We start from the raw sequence: 27,065 nt of genomic DNA on the forward strand, positions 1-27,065 counted from the left end.
TGATAAATATTTGGAAAAAAATTATTTTTTGTGCCAAAAGCTATATAATTTTATTTATCCTCCACTGGTTTCAGTACTGGCTACCATCTTCATGAGAAGATAATGTACATCAACTGGTCAAAAATATAGCTCTGTCAAATAAAGCAACAGCAAGTACAATGTGTGACAAACTGTCACAATACTTGTTTCACTGAATTTCCACTGTAACAGATTTACACAATCGAAGTGTGATAACATGTAGATACTTAATCTTAACATCAAATAACCAACACAAGTTAAGGCAGAATAACAAATTTTGTGGAAGGTAACACCAAATTTGGCAAAAAATAATGCCAAATTTACAAAAAAAAAATACATTTTATTTTACAAGAACAACTATGGCTTTGGCAGAAAATAGTGCCAATGGTGGAAAAAAATAGACTAAATCTGGCAAGAAAATAATAACAAATTTGACAAAAATATAAACTAATTTGCAAAAATAATGAAACTGGCAACAAACAACACCAATTTCGGCAAAAATAATAGCAAATTGGGCACTAGTAGTTTGGCTTTACACAAATACTGCAGATTTATAGAAAAAGAGGATGTGAAAGCAATGGGAGGAAGGAAAATTGGTGTTTTAACACATGAATGTCAGAGTCATTGAAAACAGAGCACAACAATTGGTCTGCGAACTGAAGAGCGTATTCTCTCTATCCAGTTACATCACAAACAGCAACTACAAACTGCTTCACAATGTCATACAAGCCCTTACACAGAGCACCTTTTACACCAGTGATGATGCCATGCTCAGACACACCCAGGAATCACTTCCTTTCCACTAAATGTATTATACTATATGGAATACAGAATTTAGTAAATAAGGTAAGTAATGCAAGAAATTAACAGGAACAAAATCTACATAAAACACCCTATGCCGCCTTCCATTTAGTATATGACAGACCCCTCAACAAGCTCCAGTGCTAGGTCCTATAAGAGAGGTGGTGCGCATCACTGTTGCAATTGTGTGAGTGTATTTTCCTAGAAGAGTTGGACAACATATTTCTTCCTGTCACATACACTACTGGCCATTAAAATTGCTACACCATGAAAACGACGTGCTACAGACGCGAAATTTAACCAGCAGGAAAAAGATGATGTGATATGCAAAGGATTAGCATTTCAGAGTATTCACACAAGGTTGGAGTCAGTGGCGACACCTACAACGTGCTGACACGAGGAAGTTTACATCCGATTTCTCATACACAGACAGCATTTGACCAATGTTGCCTGGTGAAACGTCGTCGTGATGCCTCGTGTATGGAGGAGAAATGCATAACATCACGTTTCTGACTTTGATAAAAGTCGGATTGTAGCCTATTGCGATTGCGGACAATCGTACTGTATCACAACATTGCTGCTCGCGTCGGTCGAGATCCAGTGACTGTTAGCAGAATATGGAATCTGTGGGTGCAGGAGGGTAATACGGAATGCTGTGATGGATCCCAAAGACCTAGTATCACTAGCAGTCGAGATGACAGGCATCTTATCCGCGTGGCTGTAAAGGATCATGCAGCCAGGTCTCGATTCCTGAGCCAACAGATGGGGACGTTTGCAGGACAATAACCATCTGCACAAACAGTTTGACGACGTCTGCAGCAGCATGGACTATCAGCTCGGAGGCCATGGCTGCGGTTATCCTTGACGCTGCATCATAGACAGGAGTGCCTGTGATGGTGTACTCAAAGATGAACCTGGGTGCACGAATGGCAAAACATCATTTTTTGGATGAATTTAGGTTCTGTTTACAGCATCATGATAGTCGCAGCCGTGTTTGGCGACATCGCGGTGAACGCACATTGGAAGTGTGTATTCTTCATCGCCATACTGGCGCATCACCCAGCCTGATGGTATGGGGTGCCATTGGTTACACGTCTTAATCACTTCTTGTTCATATTGACGGCACTTTGAATAGGGGACATTGCATTTTAGATGTGTTACGACCCGTGGTTCTACCCTTCATTCGATTCTTGCGAAACCCTACATTTCAGCAGGATAATGCACGGCCACCTGGTGCAGGTTCTGTATGGGCCTTTCTGGATACAGAAAATGTTCGACTGCTGCCCTGGCCAGCACATTCTCCAGAACTCTCTCCAATTGAAAACGTCTGGCCAATGGTGGCCGAGCAACTGGATAGTCACAATATGCCAGTCACTACTCTTGATGAACTGTGGAATCATGTTGAAGCTGCATGGGCAGCTGTACCTGTACGCCTGTTTGACTCAATGCCCAGGCGTATCAAGGCCATTATTACGGCCAGAGGTGGTTGTTCTGGGTACTGATTGGATCTACGCACCCAAATTGTGTGAAAATGTAATCACATGTCAGTTCTAGTATAATATATTTGTCCAATGAATACCTGTTTATCATCTGTATTTCTTCTTGGTGTAGCAATTTTAATGGCCAGTAGTGTATGTTTCACAAAATGACAATGATGATAAAATCAGAGCTCAGGCAGGTTTATCATGGCATTCTCAAACACCATTCTCAAATGGGACAGGGAAGGGTGAAATGATAGTACGTAGTAATAGATGTACCCTCCACCACATATCATAATATGCCTTGTGAAGTATAATGTAAAAATAGACACAAAAGTTGAAAAGCAGAAAAGAAAGGAAAAGAGGGTTAAAATGAGTGTAAGGACAGGTAGCAGAATGGCTGGCAGACACAGAACAGAAACAGTAGTTCCATATACTGGTGAATAGTGTAAATACTTCAAAATCTTGTATTTCAATCTCCACTTTCCAGTTTTGAAAGTAATGTTGTAGACAGTTATACTTTTCTTACAAAAAAAAAAAGGTACAAGCATGCCGCACAGTTCCTCCTCTTTTTCACCTTACAACACTTTGTTTTCTTCCCAATAATGCAACAGTACCTAATTCAAAACCAATTTAATGCCTGTGACAAGGTGAAAAGTGGTAGTCAGCAACTAAATTTCAAGGTAGTGTCATTTCCCATGACAGAAATCTCAGATGAAGAACATTATGAAGACATACATAAGTCACTGAAACAAATCTATGTCGAGAAAGTGTTACAAAATGTCACAAACTTCTACTTTACCATCAAAAAGCTTGTAGTTTCATGAGGTATTAAAAAACTAATTAACTCTGCTCCGTTCCACTAGTTGTTTAAATTTCACTTGCAAATAAGCAAGTTAATTTAGAAAGAATTACTTACCATTAAGAAATACCATGTAGACATCACAACTGTTAATTTCCTCTCCGCCAAGCAAATTAACATCTTCCACCCCCATATTAAATGCTAGCCGAATTATAGGACCTTCTTCTACTTCTGTTGTAATATGAGCCATTAATGCCAAATTCTTAACTAATCCACAGGCCTGGAAAACATAAATGGAGTTAATGGAATTGACATGTTTAGTGAAGACACACACAATTTATGTACACATAAATATGTATGCTATCTGTCTATACACCAATACCACCATAGAGCACAACAATGAAACAGTGACCATCACTACTATTTGACACTGCCCTGTGCACACCTTGACAACAACTATTCACAGTATAAATCACTATTCATCTGAATCAGTGAATGGGTGCTTTAATCTGACACTTCATTTTTTTGTAAAAGTTTAATGTAGGCTGCCCTTTTTGAAACTATGTTACTTCATTCACACATATGATGACTCTTTCATTCTGTCGTCTTCTAAAAGCAAAAAGACAGAATAAGTTGCCTCAGTTAGCTTGCTAACATTGATGTACAGATGTGGGCAACAAAAGCATCGAAATTTCTACTTATTTGGCATTTATTTATATTGTTCATAATATTGCAGAAATTGCTGCTTAATAACAATTTACCCATATGTCAACTGACTATTTACTGTGTGCTTTGCTTCTACGGACTTGAACCCATAAGTGCTCAGCATTATTCCCTTATGGTGTAATTTGTACACCATCAATTTACTAAACTTCAACAACTCTGCTAGGATATTCAGTCACCTTTTCTGTCAGCAATGTCACTCCTTTTGATTCTTAATAAATTTAAAGTTCACTTTGCTGGGTAACACATCAAAATTTTTGTGTGTTTTTATGAATTAGATACCACATGACAACATTCTCCAGAATAAATTAAAATAAAGTAAAACATTGGATTTTTGGTAAAAAGATAGGCACTACTAATGTGTTTTATGAAGTGCCAAAATTTTATAAGCCCAAAGGTTTCACACTAAGGGTCAGTATCATTAATAGCATGACTTATTGATATTTTATACACTGAAGCCCCAAAGAAACTGGTATAGGCACATGTATTCAAATACAGAGATATGTAAACACACAGAATATGGTGCTGTGATCAGCAACACCTATATGAGATGATGGGTGTCTGGCGCAGTTATTAGATCAGTTACGGCAGCTTATCAAGATTTAAGTGAGTTTGAACGTGGTGTAGTCGGTGAACAAGTGATGGGACACAGTATCTCCGAGATAGCGATGAAGTAGGGATTTTCCCATATAACCATTTCATAAGTGTACCGTGAATATCAGTAATCCAGTAAAATATCAAATCTCCAACATCACTGCGGCCGGAAAAAGATAGTGTAAGAATGGGACCAATGACAACTGAAGAGAATCGTTCAACATGAGGAAAGTGCAACCCTTCCACAAATTGTTGTGGATTTAATGCTGGGCCATAACAAGTGTCAGCAGGCAAACCATTCAACAAAATATAATTGATATGGACTTTCAGAGCCGAAGGACCACTCGTGTATCCTTGATGGCTGCACGACAAAAAGCTTTACACCTCACCTGAGCCCACCAACAGTGACATTGGAAAGTTGATGACTGGAAACATGTTGTATTAGCGGACAAGTCTCATTTCAAACTGTATCGAGCAAATTGATGTGTACGGGTATGGAGACAACTTCATGAATCCAAGGACCTTGTATGTCAACAGGAGACTGCTCAAGCTGATGGAGGCTCTGTAATGGTGTGGGGCATGTGCAGTTCGAGTGATATGGGACACCAGATACGTCTAGATACGACTCTGACAGGTGACAGACATGTACATAAGCATCCTGCCTGACCACCTGCATCCCTTCATGGCCATTGTGCATTTCGAAGGACTTGGGCAATTCCAGCATGACAATGTGACGCCCTACACATCCATAACAGCTACAGAGTGGCTCCAGGAACACTCTTCTGAGTTTAAACACCTCTGCTGCCACCAAACTTCCCAGACATGAACATTATTGAGCATATCTGGAATGCCAGGCAACACGCTGTTCAGAAGAGATCTCCACCTGCTCGTACTCTTACAGATTTATGGACAACCCTGCACGATTCATGGTGTCAGTTCCCTACAGCACTACTTCAGACATTAGTTGAATCCATGCTACATCGTGTTGCGGCACTTCTGGGTGTTCACGGGGGCCCAACACTATATTAGGCAGGTGCACCAGTTTCTTTGTCTCTTCAGTGTAATTATATGCTTAAAAAGTCACTTCTGACCACTTATATTTTACATTTTACACTTACAAATAATGTAAGGAGAGAAGTTTCACTGTCTACAGCTGGTACTTCACTTCCATGAAGTAGAAAAAAAATCATTCATACGAATAATACATTTGAAGTCATTCAACACATGTATCATTGTAAGATGTGAAATATTGCTAGTCACTATACAAATGACACGTTGAGCTATAGACAAGCACAACAAAAACAAAAAGAATATTACACACTGAGCTTTTGGGGAAACCGTTCTTCAGAAACCAAAGGGGGGAAAAAACACATTCACACAAGCAGGCACATCTCACACACACACGACCACTATCTCCAACCACTCTTGCCAGACTGCAATTGCCACATTGAATTTTATTTATTTATTTATCTTACAGCTCGAAACAAGTATTTAATGTGCAACACAATATATTTTGTGTGTTTTATTTATTGTGCCTGTCTACCGGCGCTTTCCCGCTTGGTAAAGTCTAGGAATCTTTGTTTTTAATATATTTTTCCCATGTGGAAGTTTCTTTCTATTTTATTTACATCATTAATTTGAACCCAACAATTACGTTTGTTATTGTCTCTGTTGCATTTCGAAATCTTTTCTATCATCTTACTTTCTCTTTTTGTTTGTACAAGTGGTTTCACTTTGTATTCATCTTCCCTTTTTCCGTAATCTACCATACATTTTATCCTGCCTAATTATACTCAATAATACGTAATTTACTTCCAAACCATAATCTAAAAATTTTTAACTTCATCATTACCGCTGCTATAAAATCCACTGTTCCAAGTTTACAAAAATCTCGTGTAAACTCGTGAATACTATTTCACAGCTTCAGTTCCTGTCACCCATTAAACAACCATCTCCGCTATTTCCAACAACTTTCGTTTTATTTCCATTCCCGTTTTTCCCACATAACCGATCTTTTTGTAGCAGCTTCCCACAGGTTTAAACGTTATTATTTCTTTGTCAGACAATTGTTAGCCTCATTTTCATAATCTGCCAGTACATAACCAGTACTTTGAATACATTTACATGCAGTTTTTTTCGAAATTTTCCTGTATTTCCCCACCCCTTAACCTGTTTTGGAGACAACACAACTACCTAACCTTTGCACCCATTGTTGTTCACCAACCTAAGTTCAGCACAGGATCAACGTAGCTCATCTCAAACCAACACTTTTTCGACTTTTTTCACACACACACACACACACACACACACACACACACACACACACACACACACACACATATATATATATATATATATATATATATATATATATATATATATATATTCAATTTTACCTCATGTTACCCTTTCCACCTTCTAATACCATGTCAACCTCACAACATCCCTACAACGTCCCCATTAAATTTTATTTACATTCCCTTCGCAAACATGCCTTCACCCTAGCCAGATTACGCTCCCATATTTTATTTACTCAGGTTTGTCTGACATTTGGCATTACCCCCAAAGGCCTCACACTTAAAGTTCCCATCTCTGGTTGCAATCCTTTCCATCAGTCCTTATACTAGTTCCAAACTGCACAATCCATAGCCCTCACCCGCCTAATCCTTCACCTATACATCGACTCGGCCAATGAACACATTCATCAACTCCTATACCAAATCAAAGTCCTCAATCTTTCCTCTCCCACATCCACACCGGCTGTTCATAGCATCTTCCTACAGGCCAACTACAAATTAGAACAGCATGCCACCCTCCACCTCAAAAAACTATCCAATCTCCTGGTTTCCCACCTCTGGAAAGGCAACTCACTCACCCTCCACAACCTTTCCAACAAACCTCAACCTCCTCTCATTGTACACAGATACAGTCTCTCCCATCTACTCAATCTCCCACTTCCAGCTCCACTCCCCCATACACCTCAAAATTCTAGTCAACACAATCTGGAACCACAACACCCCAATTCAGTAGTTAACCTTTCCTCCAAACCTCTCTCCCAATCCGAAACCTCTGTCCTATCCAAAGGCCTCACCTTCAGCCCCACTCCCAGGTTCAACCAAACTGCCCTTGTCAAAGATTTACTGTCCTACACTCGTAGTGTCTCTGCTGGAAATATCACTTTGCCATGAAGAAAAATAATCCTGATCCCACTTCTAATGATCCAACACCCCAAGACATTATCCAAATTGAACCATGCCTGGAACAGTTCAGTCCTCCATCACAGCGGGACCCACCTCCTCTTCCTCAAAATCACCCTCTCCAAACCTTCCAGGAATTTCTCACTTCCAGCCTTGCCTTTCCATCTTTCTTAAAAAACCTTAATTCTACTCCCAACATCGCCACAGCCGAAGCCCAGGCTATCCGTGATCTGAAAGCTGACTGATCCATCATCATTCTTCCGGCTGACAAGGGTTCCACGACCGTGGTACTTGATCGTCGGGAGTATGTGGCTGAGGGACTGCGTCAGCTTTCAGACAACTCTACATACAAAGTTTGCCAAGGTAACCCCATTCCTGATGTCCAGGCAGAGCTTCAAGGAATCCTCAGAACCTTAGGCCGCCTACAAAACCTTTCACCTGATTCCATCAAACTCCTGACCCCACCGACACCTCGCACTCCTACCTTCTACCTACTACCTAAAATTCACAAACCCAAACATCCCGGCCGCCCCATTGTAGCTGGTTACCAAGCCCCCACAAAACGTATCTCTGCCTACGTAGATCAACACCTTCAACCCATTACATGCAGTCTCCCATCCTTCATCAAAGACACCAACCACTTTCTCGAACGCCTGGAATTCTTACCCAGTCTGTTAATCCTGGAAACCAACCTTGTAACCATTGATGCCACTTCCCTATACACAAATATCTCGCACGTCCAGGGCCTCCCTGCAATGGAGCACTTCCTTTCACGCCGATCACATGCCACCCTACCTAAAACCTCTTTCCTCGTCACCTTAGCCAGCTTCATCCTGACCCACAACTTCTTCGCTTTTGAGGGCCAGACATACCAACAATTAAAGTGAACAGCCATGGATACTAGGATGGCCCCCTCGTATGCTAACCTATTTATGGGTCGCTTAGAGGAAGCCTTCTTGGTTACCCAAGCCTGCCAACCCAAAGTTTGGTACAGATTTATTGACGACATCTTCATGATCCAGACTCACAGTGAAGAACAACTCCTGAATTTCCTCTCCAACCTCATCTCCTTAGGTTCCATCAGATTCACCTGGTCCTACTCCAAAGCCCATGCCACTCCCCTTCACGTTGACCTCCATCTGTCCAATGGCCAGCTTCACACATCCATCCACATCAAACCCACCAACAAGTAACAGTACCTCCATTATGACAGCTGCCACCCATTCCATATCAAACGGTCCCTTCCCTACAGCCTAGGCCTTCGTGGCAAACGAATCTGCTCCAGTCCTGAATCCCTGAACCATTACACCAACAACCTGAAAAAAGCTTTCGCATCCCGCAACTACCCTCCCGACCTGGTACAGAAGCAAATAACCAGAGCCACTTCCTCATCCCCTCAAACCCAGAACCTCTCACAGAACCCCAAAAGTGCCCCACTTGTGACAGGATACTTCCCGGGACTGGATCAGACTCTGAATGTGGCTCTCCAGCAGGGATACGACTTCCTCAAATCCTGCCCCGAAATGAGATCCATCCTTCATGAAATCCTCCCCACTCCACCAAGAGTATCTTTCCGACGTCCACCTAACCTTCGTAACCTCTTGGTTCATCGCTATCAAATCCCCAAACCACCCTCCCTGCCCTCTGGCTCCTACCCTTGTAAACGCCCCCGGTGTAAAACATGTCCTATGCACCCTCCCACCACCACCTACTCCAGTCCTCTAACCCGGAAGGTGTACACGATCAAATGCAGAGCCACGTGTGAAAGCACCCATGTGATTTACCAACTGACCTGCTTACACTGTGACGCTTTCTATGTGGGAATGACCAGCAACAAACTGTCCGTTCGCATGAATGGACACAGGCAGACAGTGTTTGTTGATAATGAGGATCACCCTGAGGCTAAACATGCCTTGGTGCACGGCGAGCACATCTTGGCACAGTGTTACACCGTCCGGGTTATCTGGATACTTCCCACCAACACCAACCTATCCGAACTCTGGAGATGGGAACTTGCCCTTCAGTATATCCTCTCTTCTCGATATCCGCCAGGCCTCAACCTCCGCTAATTTCAAGTTGCCGCTGCTCATACCTCACCTGTCTTTCAACAACTTCTTTGCCTCTGTACTTCTGCCTCGACTGACATCTCTGCCCGAACTCTTTGCCTTTACAAATGTCTGCTTGTATCTGTGTGTGTATGGATAAATATGTGTGTATGTGTGTGCGCGCGAGTATATACCTATCCTTTTTTTCCCCCTAAGGTAAGTCTTTCCGCTCCCGAGATTGGAATGACTCCTTACCCTCTCCCTTAAAACCCACATTCTTTATCCTTTAATCTTTCCTTTTCCTTCCCTCTTTCCTGATGAAGCAGCCGCCGGTTGCGAAAGCTCGAAATTCTGTGTGTGTGTTTGTGTGTTTTATTCATTGTGCCTATTTACCGGCGCTTTCCCGCTTGGTAAGTCTTGGAATCTTTGTTTTTAATATATTTTTCCCATGTGGAAGTTTCTTTCTATTTTATATATATATATATATGCTATTAAGTAAAAGATCATTTAAATCTATTTAACATAGCATTCCTGAGGTCAAATCATGTCAGCACCATACTGTATGGGCACTTCAATATAAGCCATCTTTAACTCATTTTTAAAAATTCTACCGGATAGCTGTTTCAGGTTGTTTGGCGGAGAATTATAAAATATTGCTCCCTTAATGAATGGGGTATTTGTTTTTGTTGCTAGATTCAATCTTCTGCTCACCATATGAAAGTCTGATTTGTGTCTTGTATCGTAATCATGGACTTCCATATTCCTGTTTGTCACTTTTTTGTCTTTTTTCACTAATAATATTGATTGAAACATATATACTGCATAGATAGTCATAATACTAAAATTAATATACAGGTTTTTGCATGAAGTTCTGGATATTACTTTTGCTATGATTCTTATTACTCTTTTCTGCAATACAGGTATCCTTAGTATATATTGTATTGGCTACAACCACCCCACAATACAATTCGATAAGATAGATGGGGATACACCAACCCAAAATACACTATTTTTATTACTTCAGTATCTAGATATTGAACTAATCTCCTTCGTAAATACAGACTAGATGTTATTTTACCATAGGCATGATCTATTTGCTGATTCCGCGAAAGTCTGTCATCTGTATATATCCCCAGAAATTTACATTCTGAACAGTTATTTTCCTGAATGTCCTCATTTACAACAGTATTTTTATTTAAGCCACTTGTCTTAAAATAAATTAAATTAGTTTTGTTAATATTGGCCCTCAGATTTTCTTTTTCAGAATTTGTATGGGCTTTTTCAACAAAATTCTGTACCACTGAATTTAGGCCATCATTACTACATGCCCAGCAAACCCCTGAGGTGTCCTCAGCATACGTAGTAATACAATGACTGATGTCTAATACTTTTGGAGTATCGGCCACATAGCAAATAAACAAGAAGGGGCCCAAGATAGAGCCTTGTGGTACACCAAAATTTATATATCTTATCTTTGATCTTCTTTTTTCGATTACTTCTCCATGATCATACACAAATTCTGTGCATTGTTGTCTATCTTTAAGGTAAGATCTATTACAAGCAACAGTTTCCCACTGACAGCATTACAAGCAAGTTTACTTAAAAGAGTGCCATGATGGACTCTGTCAAACGCTTTGGAAAGATCTAAAAACACTCCTGCCGTTTTGTGACCATCATTTATTTTCTCCATCAGACAGTGTACAAACTGTACTGCTGCAGATATGGTGCTCCTACCACTTCTAGAGCCATGTTGGAAATCTCCTATTGAGTTATTCGTATTATAGTGCTCGATTAAGATTTCTAGCATTAGTTTTTCCAATTAATTTACCAAACACTGAGGTTAAGGCAACTGGTCTGTAGCTCTGTGGTTTCTTTCTTTACCCTTTTTTATATAAATGTTTAACTATAGTAAGTTTCAGTTTCTTCGGAAACACCTTCTTCAAGTACACAATTTATTAGGTGGACTAATGGTCTGGCTAACTCACCCTTGCATTTTTTCTGTAGAAAAGGAGAAAATTCATCCCATCCAGCTGATGTCTTATTTTTTTAGGCTGTCAATTAGCTGTGTTACGTCCTTAATGGTTACTGTAGGTAGCTTACAAGAGTCCCCTTCCTTTTCCTTATCATATTTAAACTGCCTCTCCTGTTTCTTGCAAGTGTCATTTTCAATAGCATCTATAAAGTAATCATTGCTAACTATATAAGAATCAGAAAAATTATCATGATGTATACTTATCTCTATATTATTAATTTTAGTTTTTGAATCAGTGTTCCTCATATCATTAACTACTGCCCAGCACTGATCTGTTTGCTAATATGTTCTACTGTCCTTCTCCTTGCTTCCTTGCGATACTCATATTTATATTTTTTATAAGCTTCTTTATATAAATCAAGGTTGGTTTCTCTGTGTAGCTTATACATATACTCCATTCCTTCTTTGAGTCTTTTCGTTTTTTCATCCGGTTTTACACGTTTGACTACTGGTGGTTTATTTTTATTTACATTGATCTTCTTTGCCGGGATAGTAATATCTATATGTCTAGTTAAAATTTTTACAAATACTTCCTATTTGCTGTCAACTCCCCTTTCTCTATAAACTGATTCCCAAGATTCTTGACCCAAAGTTTTCTTTAGCAAGGTGGTGATGTATTCAGAAAATAATCTTCTATTCTCATATTTTTTTGTTTTGTTTAAGTTTATTAAGACAACCAATCACTAATAATTGTCCTAGATGATCACATATGTGCCCGTTTACAGTCTGTGCCAACACAACATTTTCATAATTGGTCATTACATGATCTATGGAATTGCTGCTTGACTCAGTTATCCTTGTGGGCTCATGACCAAGTAGATCTTTAATATCATAGGATCGTATGCCGTCTTGTAAACCTTTGCATTCTTGGCTGTTGCTTGGTGTGTGTATATTAAAGTCTCCTAACAATACAATATTTACTGTATTGCCACCCTTGCTTATCTTTCCCAATACACTATTCAGTGCTTCCAGGAAAACCTAGAGATTACCAGAAGGGGCTCGATATATACCTACCACAATAAGTGGGACGGATACAATCATTAACTTAGTTATCACCGCTTCAAAATCTTTCTCAATACAATGATCATTAACCCATGATACTTTTTCTACACAACTTATTAGGTTACATTTCCTTACATAAGTAGCAGCTCCCCCTCCTTTAGGTTCTGTTCTACAGAAAAATGATGTAAGATTATACTCCTGTAACTTACAATATTGAATATTATGGTTAGTTTTTTGATCCTCTGTAACCACGATTACATGTGGAGCTAGATCTGTAACTAAGGCCTCAAATACATCGATTTTGTTACCCAAGCCCTCAACATCATAATGTAGAAATGATGCATTAGTACAATAATGAGAGGATATATCCTTGTCAAGGTTAATATTATCACACAAATTGAAAGTTTCTAAATTAGGAACACTGACGGACTTTGCTCTCCTAAGAAATCAACAGTCTTGACATTGCAGTGAGGAATTATTTCTGTTTGCTTGCTCTGCAGGCATATATAATTATCACTTCCAGCTTTCGTGTGTATGACATCTGAGGTGAATGAAAATGGCAATCCAGAATGGACAATGAAGGGTGAGGGATAGCAGAGTACGGGTGGAGGGAGAGAAGAGTGCTGTCTGCTCCACTGAATTGGTGCTTTCGTTCAGCACAAGAGTTGCACTCTGACCATTAGCAGCAGGAGATAGCAGTTGTGTGTATGAGGTCTGCCTGCTTGTGTGAATGCTTATGTGTTTCCTTTCTTCTGTGAAGAAGGCTTTGGCAAAAATTGGTGTATAACAGCCTTTTCATTGTGCCTGTCTGCAACACACCATGTCATCTTTACAATGAGTAGCGATCTATCCTTTTCATAACATTTTTGATATTCCAACCTGGACTTGCCATTGTTTAACATGTGAAAGAGACTTTCTGAACCACAACTATAAATAAATTTGAAAACCATGTGTAATTGTATAAAAGAAATAACAAGTAATTAAAGAACTAGTAACAATCTAAAGCAGTCAACAGACTTTCTAAAACTGAACAAAAATGGTACAAAATAGTATTCAAAATAACAACTCAAGGAGGATATCATCTCATTCTGCATATAACAGTGCTGCTTAAATCCTTAAATACTTATTTACAGTGTACTACTATCCATTTTGCCAATCCATTTCTCTTCTTTTTTAGCAGAATTTTAGTAATGTTTGCATAATAAATTATTTATCACTGAAACACATTCAGACTGGCTGAAATATTCCCAAGTTACCATATTTTATGGTCTATAAGATGCACTTTTTTCTCTGAAAAATTGCCTCCAAAATTCAGGTTCACTTTATACTCAAAATTCATATGAAAATGTCCAGCATTTGATTTAAAATTCCCACCAGTCTTAAAAACAGCCATATATTCAATGCTGTGAGAACTTATCTTTATCTGGCAACATTGGATCCAACTGGCGGCAGCAGTGCACCTGTGCAACGAACACGAGTTGGGGGAATTCACAAGCTTGCTACCACTGCCTCCCTCCTGCACCAGCATCACAAATCCAGAACACCATCTGGCCTACGATACACCAGTGCAATCTACAGTGCCACTGCACTTGAATTGAAAGTGATTTGGGTTATTGGTAACAGTACAGTATTTTTGTTAGTAGCTAGTTCCGTAATGGGAAAAAAAAGGTATTCATATGATGTGAGTTATAAATTCAAATAAAACCATACGCAGGAACATGGAAACAGAGCAGCTGAGCAGCATTTCGGCCCTCCACCAACAAAAAAAAAAAAAACATTCATCATTAGTGAGCTAGAAAAGGAGAATTGAAAAAAATGAGGAAGACTAAATGTGCAAATAGGGGACTGAATGCAAAATGGCCAAAAATAGAGGATGATGTATAGAAATTCATTCAAGGACACTGTCAAAATGGCATTGGAATTAATACAAAAATGATTCAAATACATGCTCATACGTTAGCACTACAGTAGAACTTAACAGACTTTAAGGGTAGAGTGGTTTGGTGCAACAGATTCATGAAGCTTCATGGACTTAGCAAGCAAACCAAAATCAAACATCTCAAAAAAGGCCACAAGAGTATAAAGGGAAAATATTATCTTTCCATCACTTTATTATTCACCATCAAAAGAAAACAAGTGTGGAAGAAAGCCAAATAGCAAATATGAATGAAATTACTCTGACACTTGATGTTCCAAGTAACAGAAAAGTTGCCATGAAAGGTGCTAAAACCATAATTATAAAAATGAGTGGACACTAAAAAATGCATGACACTGTAGTCCTTTCATGTTGGGCCGATGGTACTAAACTTAATCCAATGATCATTTTCAAGTGTAAAACAATGCAATTGCTGTTTTTCCATGAGGACTTATTTACAATAAAGGGAGATTTAAAACGACCAACAATCAAAGTAGGTCAGTGAATAAAAAAGTAATGGTCTAGAGTGAGAGAAGACATATCGTTAAATCTTTCAAGAAATGTGGCATAAGTAAAACTCTTAATGGCAGTGAAGACTATCTTATATATGAAGAGGACAACGATAATGATGATGATGATGAGGATGAGGAGGAGGAGGAGGAGGAGGAGGAGAAGAAATGTTATTTTTTAAGAAATTATTTAAAAATTAAGTTGTGTCTTACAGCCCATAGTATCTTATAGTCTGTAAAATACTACAGTATGCATATGTATAAGAAAGGAGCCAAGGAAAAACCATCAAGGGTTTATAAAGGGTTTCAATACTGAGAAGCGTATTTACACATATAGCATTAGACAAGAAATTACAGACTACTGGTATTTTCTGTGATCTGTCAAAGGTCTTTTACCTTGTAAAATAAAATATTTTTAAGTAAATTTAATATTATGTTCCAACAGAAAATGCCACAAAATGTTTCAAATCATTTGTCTCGGACAGGAAACAAATGGTGTCAACAGGAGAGATTGCTGTTCTATGCAGCTAATCATCATCCAACACTGAACTAATTATATGTGGTGTCCCACAAGGTTCTGTCTTGGAGCACTTACTTTTTCTTGTGTATATCAGTGACCTTTCATCAGGAACATTATCAGATGCCAAGTCTTTTTATTAGCAGATGATACAAACATTGGAATAAATAGTAAACCAAGTATAGTTTTAGAAAGACCTGTTCATGAAATTTTTGTGAACAAAAATAAATGGTTCCTAGCCAAATCTTTGTCACTAAATTTTGAAAAAGACACACTATTTGCAGTTCAGATATTTTAAGAAGCTTTCTCCTTGTATAGATCGAAAGTATGACCACAAGCAGATAGAAGGGTTGACAGTGTTCTTTGGATTATTCCTGATCATAAATTCAACTGGAGGCCTAAGTGTCAATTTAAAATACGGATTTTGGGAAATGTGGGTGATATAAATTTTTTAAAAAACCAGAAATAGATAGCATACCTTACCTATTTTCATTCCATAATATCATCAGAATCATTTTAGAGGTAACTTATCAAGCCAAGATAAAGTTTTCTGGGTCCAAAAGCTTGTAATAGGAATTATTTGTGGCGAGAATTTCAAGAGCAACCTACAGAGGCCTGTTCAATGAACTGGGAGTACTAATTATTGCATATTAATATATTTATTCCTTAATGAAATTTGCTGATTCCTTAATGAAATTTCCTGGAACAATATATCTATTCTTCAAATCAACTTCTCAGTTCATGAAAACAGTACTAGAAACAAGAATAATTTTCATAAAGATTTAAAATAACTTTTGGTCCAGAAAGGCATCCATTATTCAGGAACAAACATTTTCAGTACCTTGCCAGCAGCCATAAACTACTTAGCTTCAAATAAAGTTCAGTTTAAGGGTAGCCTAAAGGATCTGTTAGTGTCCAACTCCTCTTGTTCCATTTATGAGTTTCTAAGTAGAATGCATTGATGAATATATTGTTCATAATATCAAATAATGTGAATGGTCCATAAAATCTGATTTGCACATCAGAGCAGTACTGTGATCAATATAGATGAATGTTAAACTAATTTTCTATTTGATGACGTATGGCTACAATAGTAAGAATATTCATATATGCATCCCAATATAATGTGGATTTACCCATTTTATGCAAGAAGTAAATCTAAAGGAACAAAATCGAATCATTAAAAAATGTGTTATGAAAGGAAAGAGCTGGAATAACTGAAGACAGACAGCTGAAGTACAATAAATCAAAGAGAAAAATGAGCACTAGAACAAAGTATGCTTTTACTATATTTATGAGGACCATTTCACTTAAAACTTATGGAAGGACCAATAGCATTTCTCTCTTTTTGTAAACATGTATTATGTATTCTTGTTCTATGACATGTTTGAAGATCTCCTCACCATGGATCTATGGAAAACTATATACAACATGGTGAGAAACTGTCTGAAAAGTTTGTAACGGTGTTTCAGGATAGATAGTGCTGAGAAATAATGATTAAGAAAGAAATTTGGTAAGTTGTGCCATTTCTCAATTAATTGGCACTGAAGTTAGCCAATCAGGCCATTGTGTGGGCAAATTCAAACAGCCCACCATAAACAGTAGCACCAAAGGTGTTCTTCAATTGGCTTCCTAAAACTGAACAGAGAGTGATACAGAAATTGGACATAGGATGGTAGTAAGGATTGAACCCAAGCCAAAGACTGAGCAGTCTTGTGCACTGTCAACTACACTATGAGAACAACTGACACTAATTCTATCTGGCTGGCCACTTGAATTTGTGTGTGGAAACAGCGCAATGTAAGAGTTTATTTTTAACAATTATTTCTCAGCATACGCTACCCTGCAACATACAAGCTTCTTAGACTGCATTTGAAGACCCTATATAATCTAACCTAATCTTACTCTCATGTTACGTGATACAATCTAATAGTTACTATCCTTTCAAAAAATATGAACGCCTGTCATGAATGTGTGTATATCATCTGTACATCTATTCCGTAACTAATTACCTCCTGTTTGCACTTGAAAACTTACACTGCTACTTCCTATTTTCAGTTCTCCCTTCAGATAGTTTCATTGCCTCTTGTGGCAGTCTTTTCAGAAATTTTCTAGTGTTTTGTATATATTCTGTATATTCAATCTTCTTATAAATTACTGACAATTAATTCTCTTTCATTTTAATTCTTACTAACACTCTTAATAAAATCAATAAGGTTTGACTCATTCTAATTATTCTTACTCTTTTTACCACCTAATTTTGAGTATCAGCCAATCATTTCATTTCTTTTTATCACATTCCATATTACAATGGTACACCTGACATTTGATTTAACAAAAGTCAATAAAGGACTTTTTGTCACCTTACTGAGCTATATATCTTTCTCTGTCTTCCTCAAGCTCTTTTCCCTTCAATTTTCACTTACGCATAAATTACCAAATTTTATTTTCCAATTTTTTAATACATCTTTGTCACAATCTCATTTTTCTCTTCAATTTATTATACTACAGCTTTCTCTTTTCGCTTATTCCAGGTCTTTCCTTTCATAACACACTTCTAAATAATTCCATTTTGCTACTGTAGACTTCCTTATTGTCTGCTTTCATCAAAATCAAACCTCTGCATTATGTGTACAGTGCATCCAAAGCAACTTCTCAGTCTCTCTTGAAACACATTCCTTTGCTCAATTTAATTGCCCCAACTTTTCTTTGGGATTCTTCATTTCCCACACTCTTAATACCTCTTACCATGCACTTTTCTACTACTGTGTTTTGGTCCTCTTTCGTACAGGGTGTGTAAATAAAGTTTCAAGACTGATTTTTTTTCCTGAGTTGTGGTGCAGGTGCAGACTGGTCTCACCACTTGCGCCAGGTGGTGGGGGGTGTTGGCTAAGCGAGCCAAGCATCGGCATTCACCAGTGAAATGCTGGGGTAGTGCAGTCTGCTTTGAAACGTCGTCGAGAAATCAGGCGCGTCCAAAATGCAGTGCCTCTTGGAGCAGCAAAGTTCGATCAAATTTTGTATACAACTGAACTAGACTGGTACACAAACATTTGAATGGTTCAAGAAGCCTATACAGAATAGGCCATGTCACGTGCCATGGTTCTCATGTGGCACAAGAGGTTCAATGATGGACGTGAAGACTTTGAGGATGAATGCTCTGGAAGACCTTCAACAAGCAGAATAGATGAAAATCTGGCCAAAGTGCGACAATTTTTAAACAGTGACTGATGTCTCAGCATCAGAATGATTGCAGATGAAGTGGGTTTGAATCACCAAACTGTATTTCAGCTAGTGACAGAAGATCTAGTGATGAGAAAATTGTGTGTGAAACTTGTCGCTGAAGTGTTCTCGGATGAACAGAAGGAGCAGCGACTGGATGTTTCACAGCAGGTGGTCATTGATAATGAGACCTGGGTTTTCAAATGTGATCCAGAGTTGAAGAGGCAAAGCTTGGAGTGGCACACCTCCGCATCACCAAATCCGAAGAAAGCCCGATGATCCACAATGAGTTCATACCTGCCAGACCCTGTCAATCGTCAGTATTATACTGGAGTGGCCTGCCGTTTGAGGGATCGAGTCCGCTCGGAGAAGAAAGATGACTGGGTGCTCCACCATGACAATGTGACCGTTCACACCTGCTTTGCTATCACTGAAGTTTTGATGCTGTACAACATGGCAATGCTGTTGTAGCCATCCTATAGCCTCAACCTCACCCTGAGTGACTTCTTTTTGTTCCCCCAGATGAAGAGAGACCTGAAAGGGTAGCGGTTTGACAGAGTCACAGAGGTCCAAAAGGCTTCAACGAGGGTTTTGAACAGCATTCCGGTTAAGGAGTTCAAGGGAGCTTACCAGCAGTGGAAATCTCGTTGGAAGCGATACGTGGATTCTCAAGGCACCTATTTTGAAGAATTTTACTCCGATATATGAAAGTATTGAATAAATTTAGGTATTCTGAGACCAGTCTTGGAGCTATATTTACACATCCTGTATAAAGGTCTGTCCATTCAAATGACATATATAGTGAATGAAAATTTCTGTAGCAAATTAAATTAAGAATTTACCTCTCCTTCAGGTGTATCAGATGGACATAACATTCCCCACTGAGAAGGTTGCAGGGAGCGAGGACCTGAAACTTTCCTCGTCTTTTCAAACTGGGAGTTGACTCGTGTCATCATTCCTAATGCTGAAATGTAGGAGAGTCTTGAAAGAACCTGAGTCACTCCCTGGCGGTCCATTTTAAACCTCTTGATAGTCCAGTTACCCTATAAAAATATAATAAACCACTATCAAAGAAAATCATTTAACAACATTAACATTTTTAGATTCAGTACTTTGAAGCTGTGATATGTCAGAATAACACAGAGTTATCATTTTACTGTAAACTGATACCCAAGTAGCAGCAATTATCATTGACATATTTGGATGTTCAATTACATATAAAGTTACATGAATTACACTGCTCATTATAAACTGCTCAATAATAGTTTTGTACTACATGCATATTTCAAACGTGTTGGCTTACAATCAAAAGGGGAAGTGGATGAAATAACAAGCCTTATGAAACTATAGAAACTAATTTTATTGTGAAATAAAAACAATACAATAATTAAAAAATTGAAATTGTACATCTTTGTACATCTGTAAACTCAACATCAGCTTCTCAGTAACATTCAGCACCCTGTGCATTGTAACATGCTTCCATTCTCATTGGCACCTGCCCACAAGTTGGTTGACTCATTGTTGATCAAGACTGCCCCACTTATAAACAGCTGCCCTCCAGAGGTCATCCAATATGTGAGAAGGGTGGCCCCAAGCAATCTTTCAATTGGGTTCATGTCAGCAGACATTACAGACGAATTACATTTGGTTCATTCGGGAGTAAAATGCTCACTAAGTGAGTACGATGTGCCCATCACCTTCAAAGACAAAACCATTACTGGAAGTTGACTGTACGGCTGGACAATAATTTCATCCAACTCTGTTGAACATATGGGACTGTGAGCTTGAGATGTACATTGATATGTGGCCAATTTCACGCTCTTGTATGATTATCACCAGGCAAATCCTGAACTTACTGGTGAAGGGCTCCAAAACAGCAGCAAGCAGTACAGTTGCATACTCCTCAGGGTACATGCAAGCTACAATTCGTTGGTACTGATCATCAGCTGGTGGTGTTGTCTACAGGTGATCACTATGAAGCATATCTTCAATATTTTGTGTCACACAATAGTGGATGAATATTCAAATGGCATCATTGTGATGTATGCCAATTTACTTGACAACCTATGCTGACAACCCTTCTTGCCATAAAGTTATAATGTGGACATGGTCTAAGTTTGAAAAAATCCTTCAATGCACGCTCACACAATGATTAGTTTAAAAAGCTACATTGTAACATTTGTGATTGAAGACACAGCACACTTTACTATATTGCACTTAGAATGCAGATTTACTTTTACCTTCATTACACTGGTGATTGTTTCTAATGATTTTCAGTGGCGAAAATGCAACTGAGAAAGATGTTTCTGATCAATAAAACACAACCTATACGAATCATGAGAATAGTGTGAGGATAGTGCAAAACATTTTTTCAGCTGTGATACTGGACAAATGGCAATTTTCACTCTTTCGTAAATTATCTTGTTTCAGTATTTTTCTAATCAAACTTATCTGAAGATCACATGAAAATAAATGTTATATTTGTTTTAAAATTAATAGTAATAATAAACAAACAGTATTTTCTGTATCAACTACAAACTACATGGATAAATTGGCACAGAAATTAGTTCATCCTCCACACCCAAGAATACTGGAGATTCCCTAAAACTTTACAATTTATTCACAGATAATTTGAAAATGTACGACCCAATGGGTGTTACATACACCTAAATAAGGGAGCAACGATTCCTTAGCAATGAATTTCCAAAGCACAGATCTCACAGTACTATTGAGGAATCTCTTTCAGGAAATTAAACTGATAGGCACACAGAAATATTCTCGAAGGTTGGAGCCATGAATATAACTGTGTATTAAAATGGTATTCTTTGCTAATACCACAATTGAATATTTAGCACAGCATTGTGTGTCATAAATGAAATTACAATACATTTTCCTCAAAAGTACTCTTCTTTTCCTTCAGTGTTTGACCCGCGTGCCTGCGGGGTCCACTACATGGGTCCATCGTCTCCATTTCACTCTATCACAGGCTGCATCTGGATGGATGTTCACGCATTTAAGGTCTTTATAAATCGTATCATCCCAACATTGCTTAGGTCGTCATTTGGGTCTCCTGCTGACAACTGCAAGTGTGTAACCCACCTTCGCAATAGTCATCACCGGCCTGTGAAACATGCCCAAACCATCAAAGACGACTTTCACGCATCTTGTCTTGGATCGGTGCAACACCAAACTGTTTCCTAATGCTATTCTTGCAAAGGTGATCTAAATTAGTGAGGCCCACTGTCCACCTTAGCATCTTCGTTTCCATTACACTTAGGCGGCATTCTGTAGTTGGCCAGTACTCACAACCATACAAGGCGACTGGCTGGATGACAGTGTGACAGATTTTTTATTTTAAATTATCTTCCTTCCTGCGGTGGCAAGTGACTCTGATTGTAAGATACTTAAACTTACTCACACAAGTCAGGTCTTCACCATTAATCATGATGGTTCCCATTTCATTTCTGTCAGATGTCATGTAGTTGGTTTTCTTCAAATTAAGGCGCAAACCGTGTTGCGCCAACCAGTCACTTCATTTTTGAGTTTGGCTCTGCAGATCAAGCTTGTTTTCTGCTGCCAGCATAATGTCACAGCATAAAGCAGGGTCCATGGTAATGGCCGCAGCAGGTCAGCTGTCACAGTGTCCATTATGAGAATTAACAGAAGTGGTGATAGTGCAGAACCTTGGTGAACGTCAACTGTGATGGGGAAGTCCTTGGATAGTCCTGAGGTTGTATGGACATAACTTCTTGGCTGTGCATGAAGTAACTGCACCCAGTTAATAAACTGCTCTGGCACATCATGCTGTCGAAGTGCAAGTGGGTGATACTATAATGCCAACACCACTAGCTGTTACGTTTGTGCGTTTATACATCAGCTTGTAACCGCATCCAGAGTCCATATTTCTTGACCTGCACAGAATTCTATGTGTTGGATTTCTAGGGCTTTAGATAGCTCTTTGTCCCGTTCAGTCATGATGCCGCCGACGTTGAGTGTTGCAAGACGGGATGTGAGGGCTAGTTTGTTTAGCTGTTGTCACCCATGCGACAGTAACCCTTGTATATTTCTCATGCTGACCGTGGCAGGACCACGCATGTCACCTATGGGGGACATCCTTTGTACCAGATCCAGAAGACAACATTTTCATAAATATGTGACAGCATTTTTACGGTTGGCTCATCACATAGCCTGTCACCAAGCATTTTAGAGCTACTGCCAGCAGGAGGAAAGGCCACTCCTGACATGGAGAACAGACATCTGTTGTAGCCGCTCTTAACATGGAGTACAGATGCTGCCGAAGTGGGTTTTACACCTTCTTCGCCAATGGGACTCCAGACCTTGTCCGCTGTCGAAGCTTTCCTCAAATGTACTCCCAGTCAAAATTCAAGTTAGAATGATGACATTATTCTATTTATTTTTTTTAACAGAATATTAATTAACATGTAATATTTCTTTTTTCCACTTGAGATACAATTTTTACTTAATACTTAAAAGTAACTTACTTACCGTTGATATAGCATGAACTAAACCATTTGTTATTTGGTCTTGCCGCATGTGCTTCACAATATCAAACTGTGCTGCCTTTAATTTAGGGATGTTCTTGTCAGCAATTATCTTGAGCTAAAAAGGCAAACAAACAGAATTTTATCTTGGGCAAAATATATCTTGAGTACCAATTGGAGACTAACAATTGTGATATGATAATTACTGATTGTATAGTGACATATTAAAGAGGCATACATATAACAAGAGAACACTTCTAGGGTTCTTTTATCTATCTCTGTATATAAAAGGCAACATCCTGACTGACTGACTGACTCATCATCACCCAGCCCAAATCACTAAGTACAGAAACTTGAAATTTGGAGATGGTGTGGATCTTATATGGTAGGTGTCTTTTAAGAAAGGATTTTTTTGAAATACCAATCATAAGTGGGTGAAATAGGGGATGAAATTTTTATGAAAATAATTTATTATGAAAGCAATTTTAAAGCTAAATCTACAAAAATTTTAATTTGGCTTCTGAGCTAGAAATTTTTAAAAATGTGTTTCACTATTTTCGGGAATTCAACCCATATAGGAGTGAGACGAAGGGCGAAAAGTTTTTATGGAAATATTTTACTGTGCAAACATTTTTGAACCTAAATCTATGAAAATTTGTATTCAGCTTCTCTGTCAGAAATAAAACATATGTACGCCTCTGCTTTTAGAAATTCGACCCTAAGGATGTGAAATGGGTGTGAAAGAACTACTAAAGGATTTTTAAGGCTACATCTATGACAATTTGTATTTGATTTCTCGGTTAGAAATTTAAAAAAAGGGGTTTCAGTGTTTCTGGAAATTCAACCCCTCAAGGACTGCAATGCTGCTGCTGCTGCTGCTGCTGCTGATGATGATGATGATGATGTCCCATACTCTGAGGTGCACAAGGGATGATGTGGGAGACCCGAAATGCCGAATAGGCAAGGTCCTAGTGGAGGTGGTTTGCCATTGCCTTCCTCCAACTGTAATGGGGATGAATTATGATAATGGTAATGATAATGATGATGATGATGAAGACAACACAACAACACCATCATCTCAAGGTAGGGAAAATCCCTGACCCCGCCGGGAATTGAACCTGGGACCCCGTGCGCGGGAAGCGAGAACGCTACCACAAGAACACAAGCTGCAGACAAAGGAGTGCAATTGGAGAATGAAAGTTGTTATTGAAATATCTCAACAAGAACTCAAAAGGCACGATTAACAAAAACTTTGGACTTCGGCTACCAGAATCACCGTTTGGTCAGAATACATTCAGAAAAGACCACACTTATAACATAAAAATTCACTTTAATAAGAACAAAAAAATCTCTGTAGGCCGTACAGTCTAGTGAGAAAAGCAGCGGGCGCTAAGCTAGTATCACTATATAAAGAGAAGTTCCTGTTTAATATCGTTACCAAAAATCTCAAAATTGACTAATTTACTTCAAATTTTTACATGATACCCTAGTAAAAACACTCATGTGGACATAGGCTACATATTTTTTAAAACCATGAAGCACAAGGTTTATGTTAAAACCAACAGAGTACAAGAAAGAAAACGCCGTGCTGTGCTGTGAATATGTGCAGTTTCGTTTTATTTCTACTGTCAGTTTGAATTACAACAGTGTGGCATTTGAGGCACTACAGAAATTGTTTCTCTCATTCATATCCCTTCTCATTATATATATTTTAAACAAAAATCGTGTACACAATGATGTGCTGTTTTGGTTTCTTTCTTGCAGTCGGTTTTCACAGAAAAGAGGAAAGTTGTATTCATTGCTTGTTGGCTGAAGATTAGAATACTACTGTTGTTATTGAGGTCTTCAGTCTAAAGACTGGTGTGATGCAGCTCTCTATGCTACTCTAGTCTATACGAGCCTCTTCATCTCCTAATAACTACTGCACCCTACATCCTTCCGAATCTTGCTTGCTATATTCATCTCTTTGTCTTCATCTATGATCCTCCCCAACTTCTTTCCAATACTAAATTGGTGATCCCTTGATGTCTCAGAATGTACCATATCAACTGATTCCTCCTTCTAGACAGATTGTGTTACAAACTTCTTTCTACTTAATTCTATTCAGTTTCTCCTCATTAGCTGTATGTTCTACCCATCTAATCTTCAACATTCATCTGCAGCACCACATTTCAAAAGTTTCCTTCTCTTCTTGTCAAAACTATTTATCACCCATCTTTCACTTCCATGCATGGCTACACTCGATACAAATACTTTCAGAAAAGACTTTCCAGCACTTAAAGCTGTATCGTACATTAACAAATTTCTCTTCTTCAGAAATGCTTTTCTTGCCACTGCCAGCCTAAATTTCATGTCTCCTCTACTTTGGCCATCATCAGTTATTTTGCTGCTCAAACAACAAAACTATCTACTACTTTAAGTGAATCATTTCCTAATATAATCCCTGCAGCATTTCCTCATTTGATTAGACTACATTCAATTATCTTTGTTTCACTTTTGTTGATGTTCATCTTATATCCTCTTTTCAAGACAATTCTGTTTGACAGCTCTTATCAGTCCTTTGTTGTCTTGGACAGCATACAATGTCATCAGCAAATCTAAAAGTTTTTATTTCTTATCCATGGACTTTAACTCCTACTCTAAATTTTTATTTGGTTTTCTTAATTGCTTGCTTCATATACCAATTGAATAACATCAAGGATAACCCATTCACTACACCGTTCAAAGTAACTTACCCACATTTTTATTTTCTTATTCATTATTAAACCTACTCCTGCATACCTCTATTTGATTTTGTAATCATAACCCTGCATTCACCTGATCAGAAGTCTTGTTCTTCCTGCCACCAAATTTCACTAATTCCCACTATATCTAACTTTAACCTAGCTACTTCCCTTTTCAAATTTTCTAATCTAATTGCCCAACTAAGGGATTCCACAATTGGAACTGTTGAATGCCAGTTTTGTTTCTCCAGATGACAATGTCCTCCTAAGTCGTCCCCACCCAGAGATACGAATGGGGGATTATTCTACCTCCGAAGTATTTTACCCAAGAGGATCCCATCATCATTTAACCAGTAGAGCTGCATGCCATCGGGAAAAATTATGGCTGTAGTTTTCCCTTCCTTTCAGCCACTCGAAATACTAGCACAGAAAGGCCATTCTGATTGGTGTTACAAGGCCAGATTTGTCAATCATCCGGATAATTGCCCTTACAACTCCTGAACAGGCTGCTACCCCTCTTCAGGATCCATACATTTGTCTGGCCTCTTTACAGATACTCCTCCACTGTGGCTGCATCTACAGTATGGTTATCTGCATCACTTAGGCATGCACTCCTCCCCATAATAGCAAGGTCCATGGAGCATTACGGAATCTGAATTTGCAAATAACAATAATAAACAAGGCTTACTGTCAAAACAGAGAGAGGGAAGAGTACATGGCTAGAGAGGGGGAAGAGTATGTGGCTAGAGGGGGCAGGGGAATGGACATAGAGAGGCAGAAGGAGGAGATGGCCAAGAGAGAGAGAGAGAGAGAGAGAGAGAGAGAGAGAGAGAGAGAGAGAGAGAGAGAGAGAGAAAAGTTATATTTTTATGACACAATCACATGAGCTCATGGGATTAAGTCATTAAAAATATATAAAAAACAAAAGAATGTAATCAAGAAATAATTAACATATAGTACACGGACAGTATTTCAATTTCTAATA

At 38.6% G+C, this 27,065-nt stretch overlaps 1 protein-coding gene across 2 annotated transcripts in view; it reads right to left on the reverse strand.

The window, feature by feature from the left end:
• Nucleotides 1-27,065, reverse strand: part of LOC126284528 (DNA-directed RNA polymerase III subunit RPC2) — a 168,166-nt gene that overhangs the window by 52,041 nt on the left and 89,060 nt on the right. For both annotated transcript variants that reach the window (XM_049983522.1, XM_049983523.1), the window contains 3 exons: nucleotides 23,362-23,475; nucleotides 19,698-19,898; nucleotides 3,217-3,379 (listed from right to left, as the gene is read on the reverse strand). In XM_049983522.1, the coding sequence (XP_049839479.1) occupies nucleotides 3,217-3,379; nucleotides 19,698-19,898; nucleotides 23,362-23,475 (478 nt within the window). The remainder of the gene's footprint in view (nucleotides 1-3,216; nucleotides 3,380-19,697; nucleotides 19,899-23,361; nucleotides 23,476-27,065) is intronic.

The sequence above is a fragment of the Schistocerca gregaria genome, chromosome 8, assembly GCF_023897955.1.
Source record: "Schistocerca gregaria isolate iqSchGreg1 chromosome 8, iqSchGreg1.2, whole genome shotgun sequence".
In the NCBI taxonomy this organism is placed as follows: Eukaryota; Metazoa; Arthropoda; class Insecta; order Orthoptera; family Acrididae; genus Schistocerca; species Schistocerca gregaria.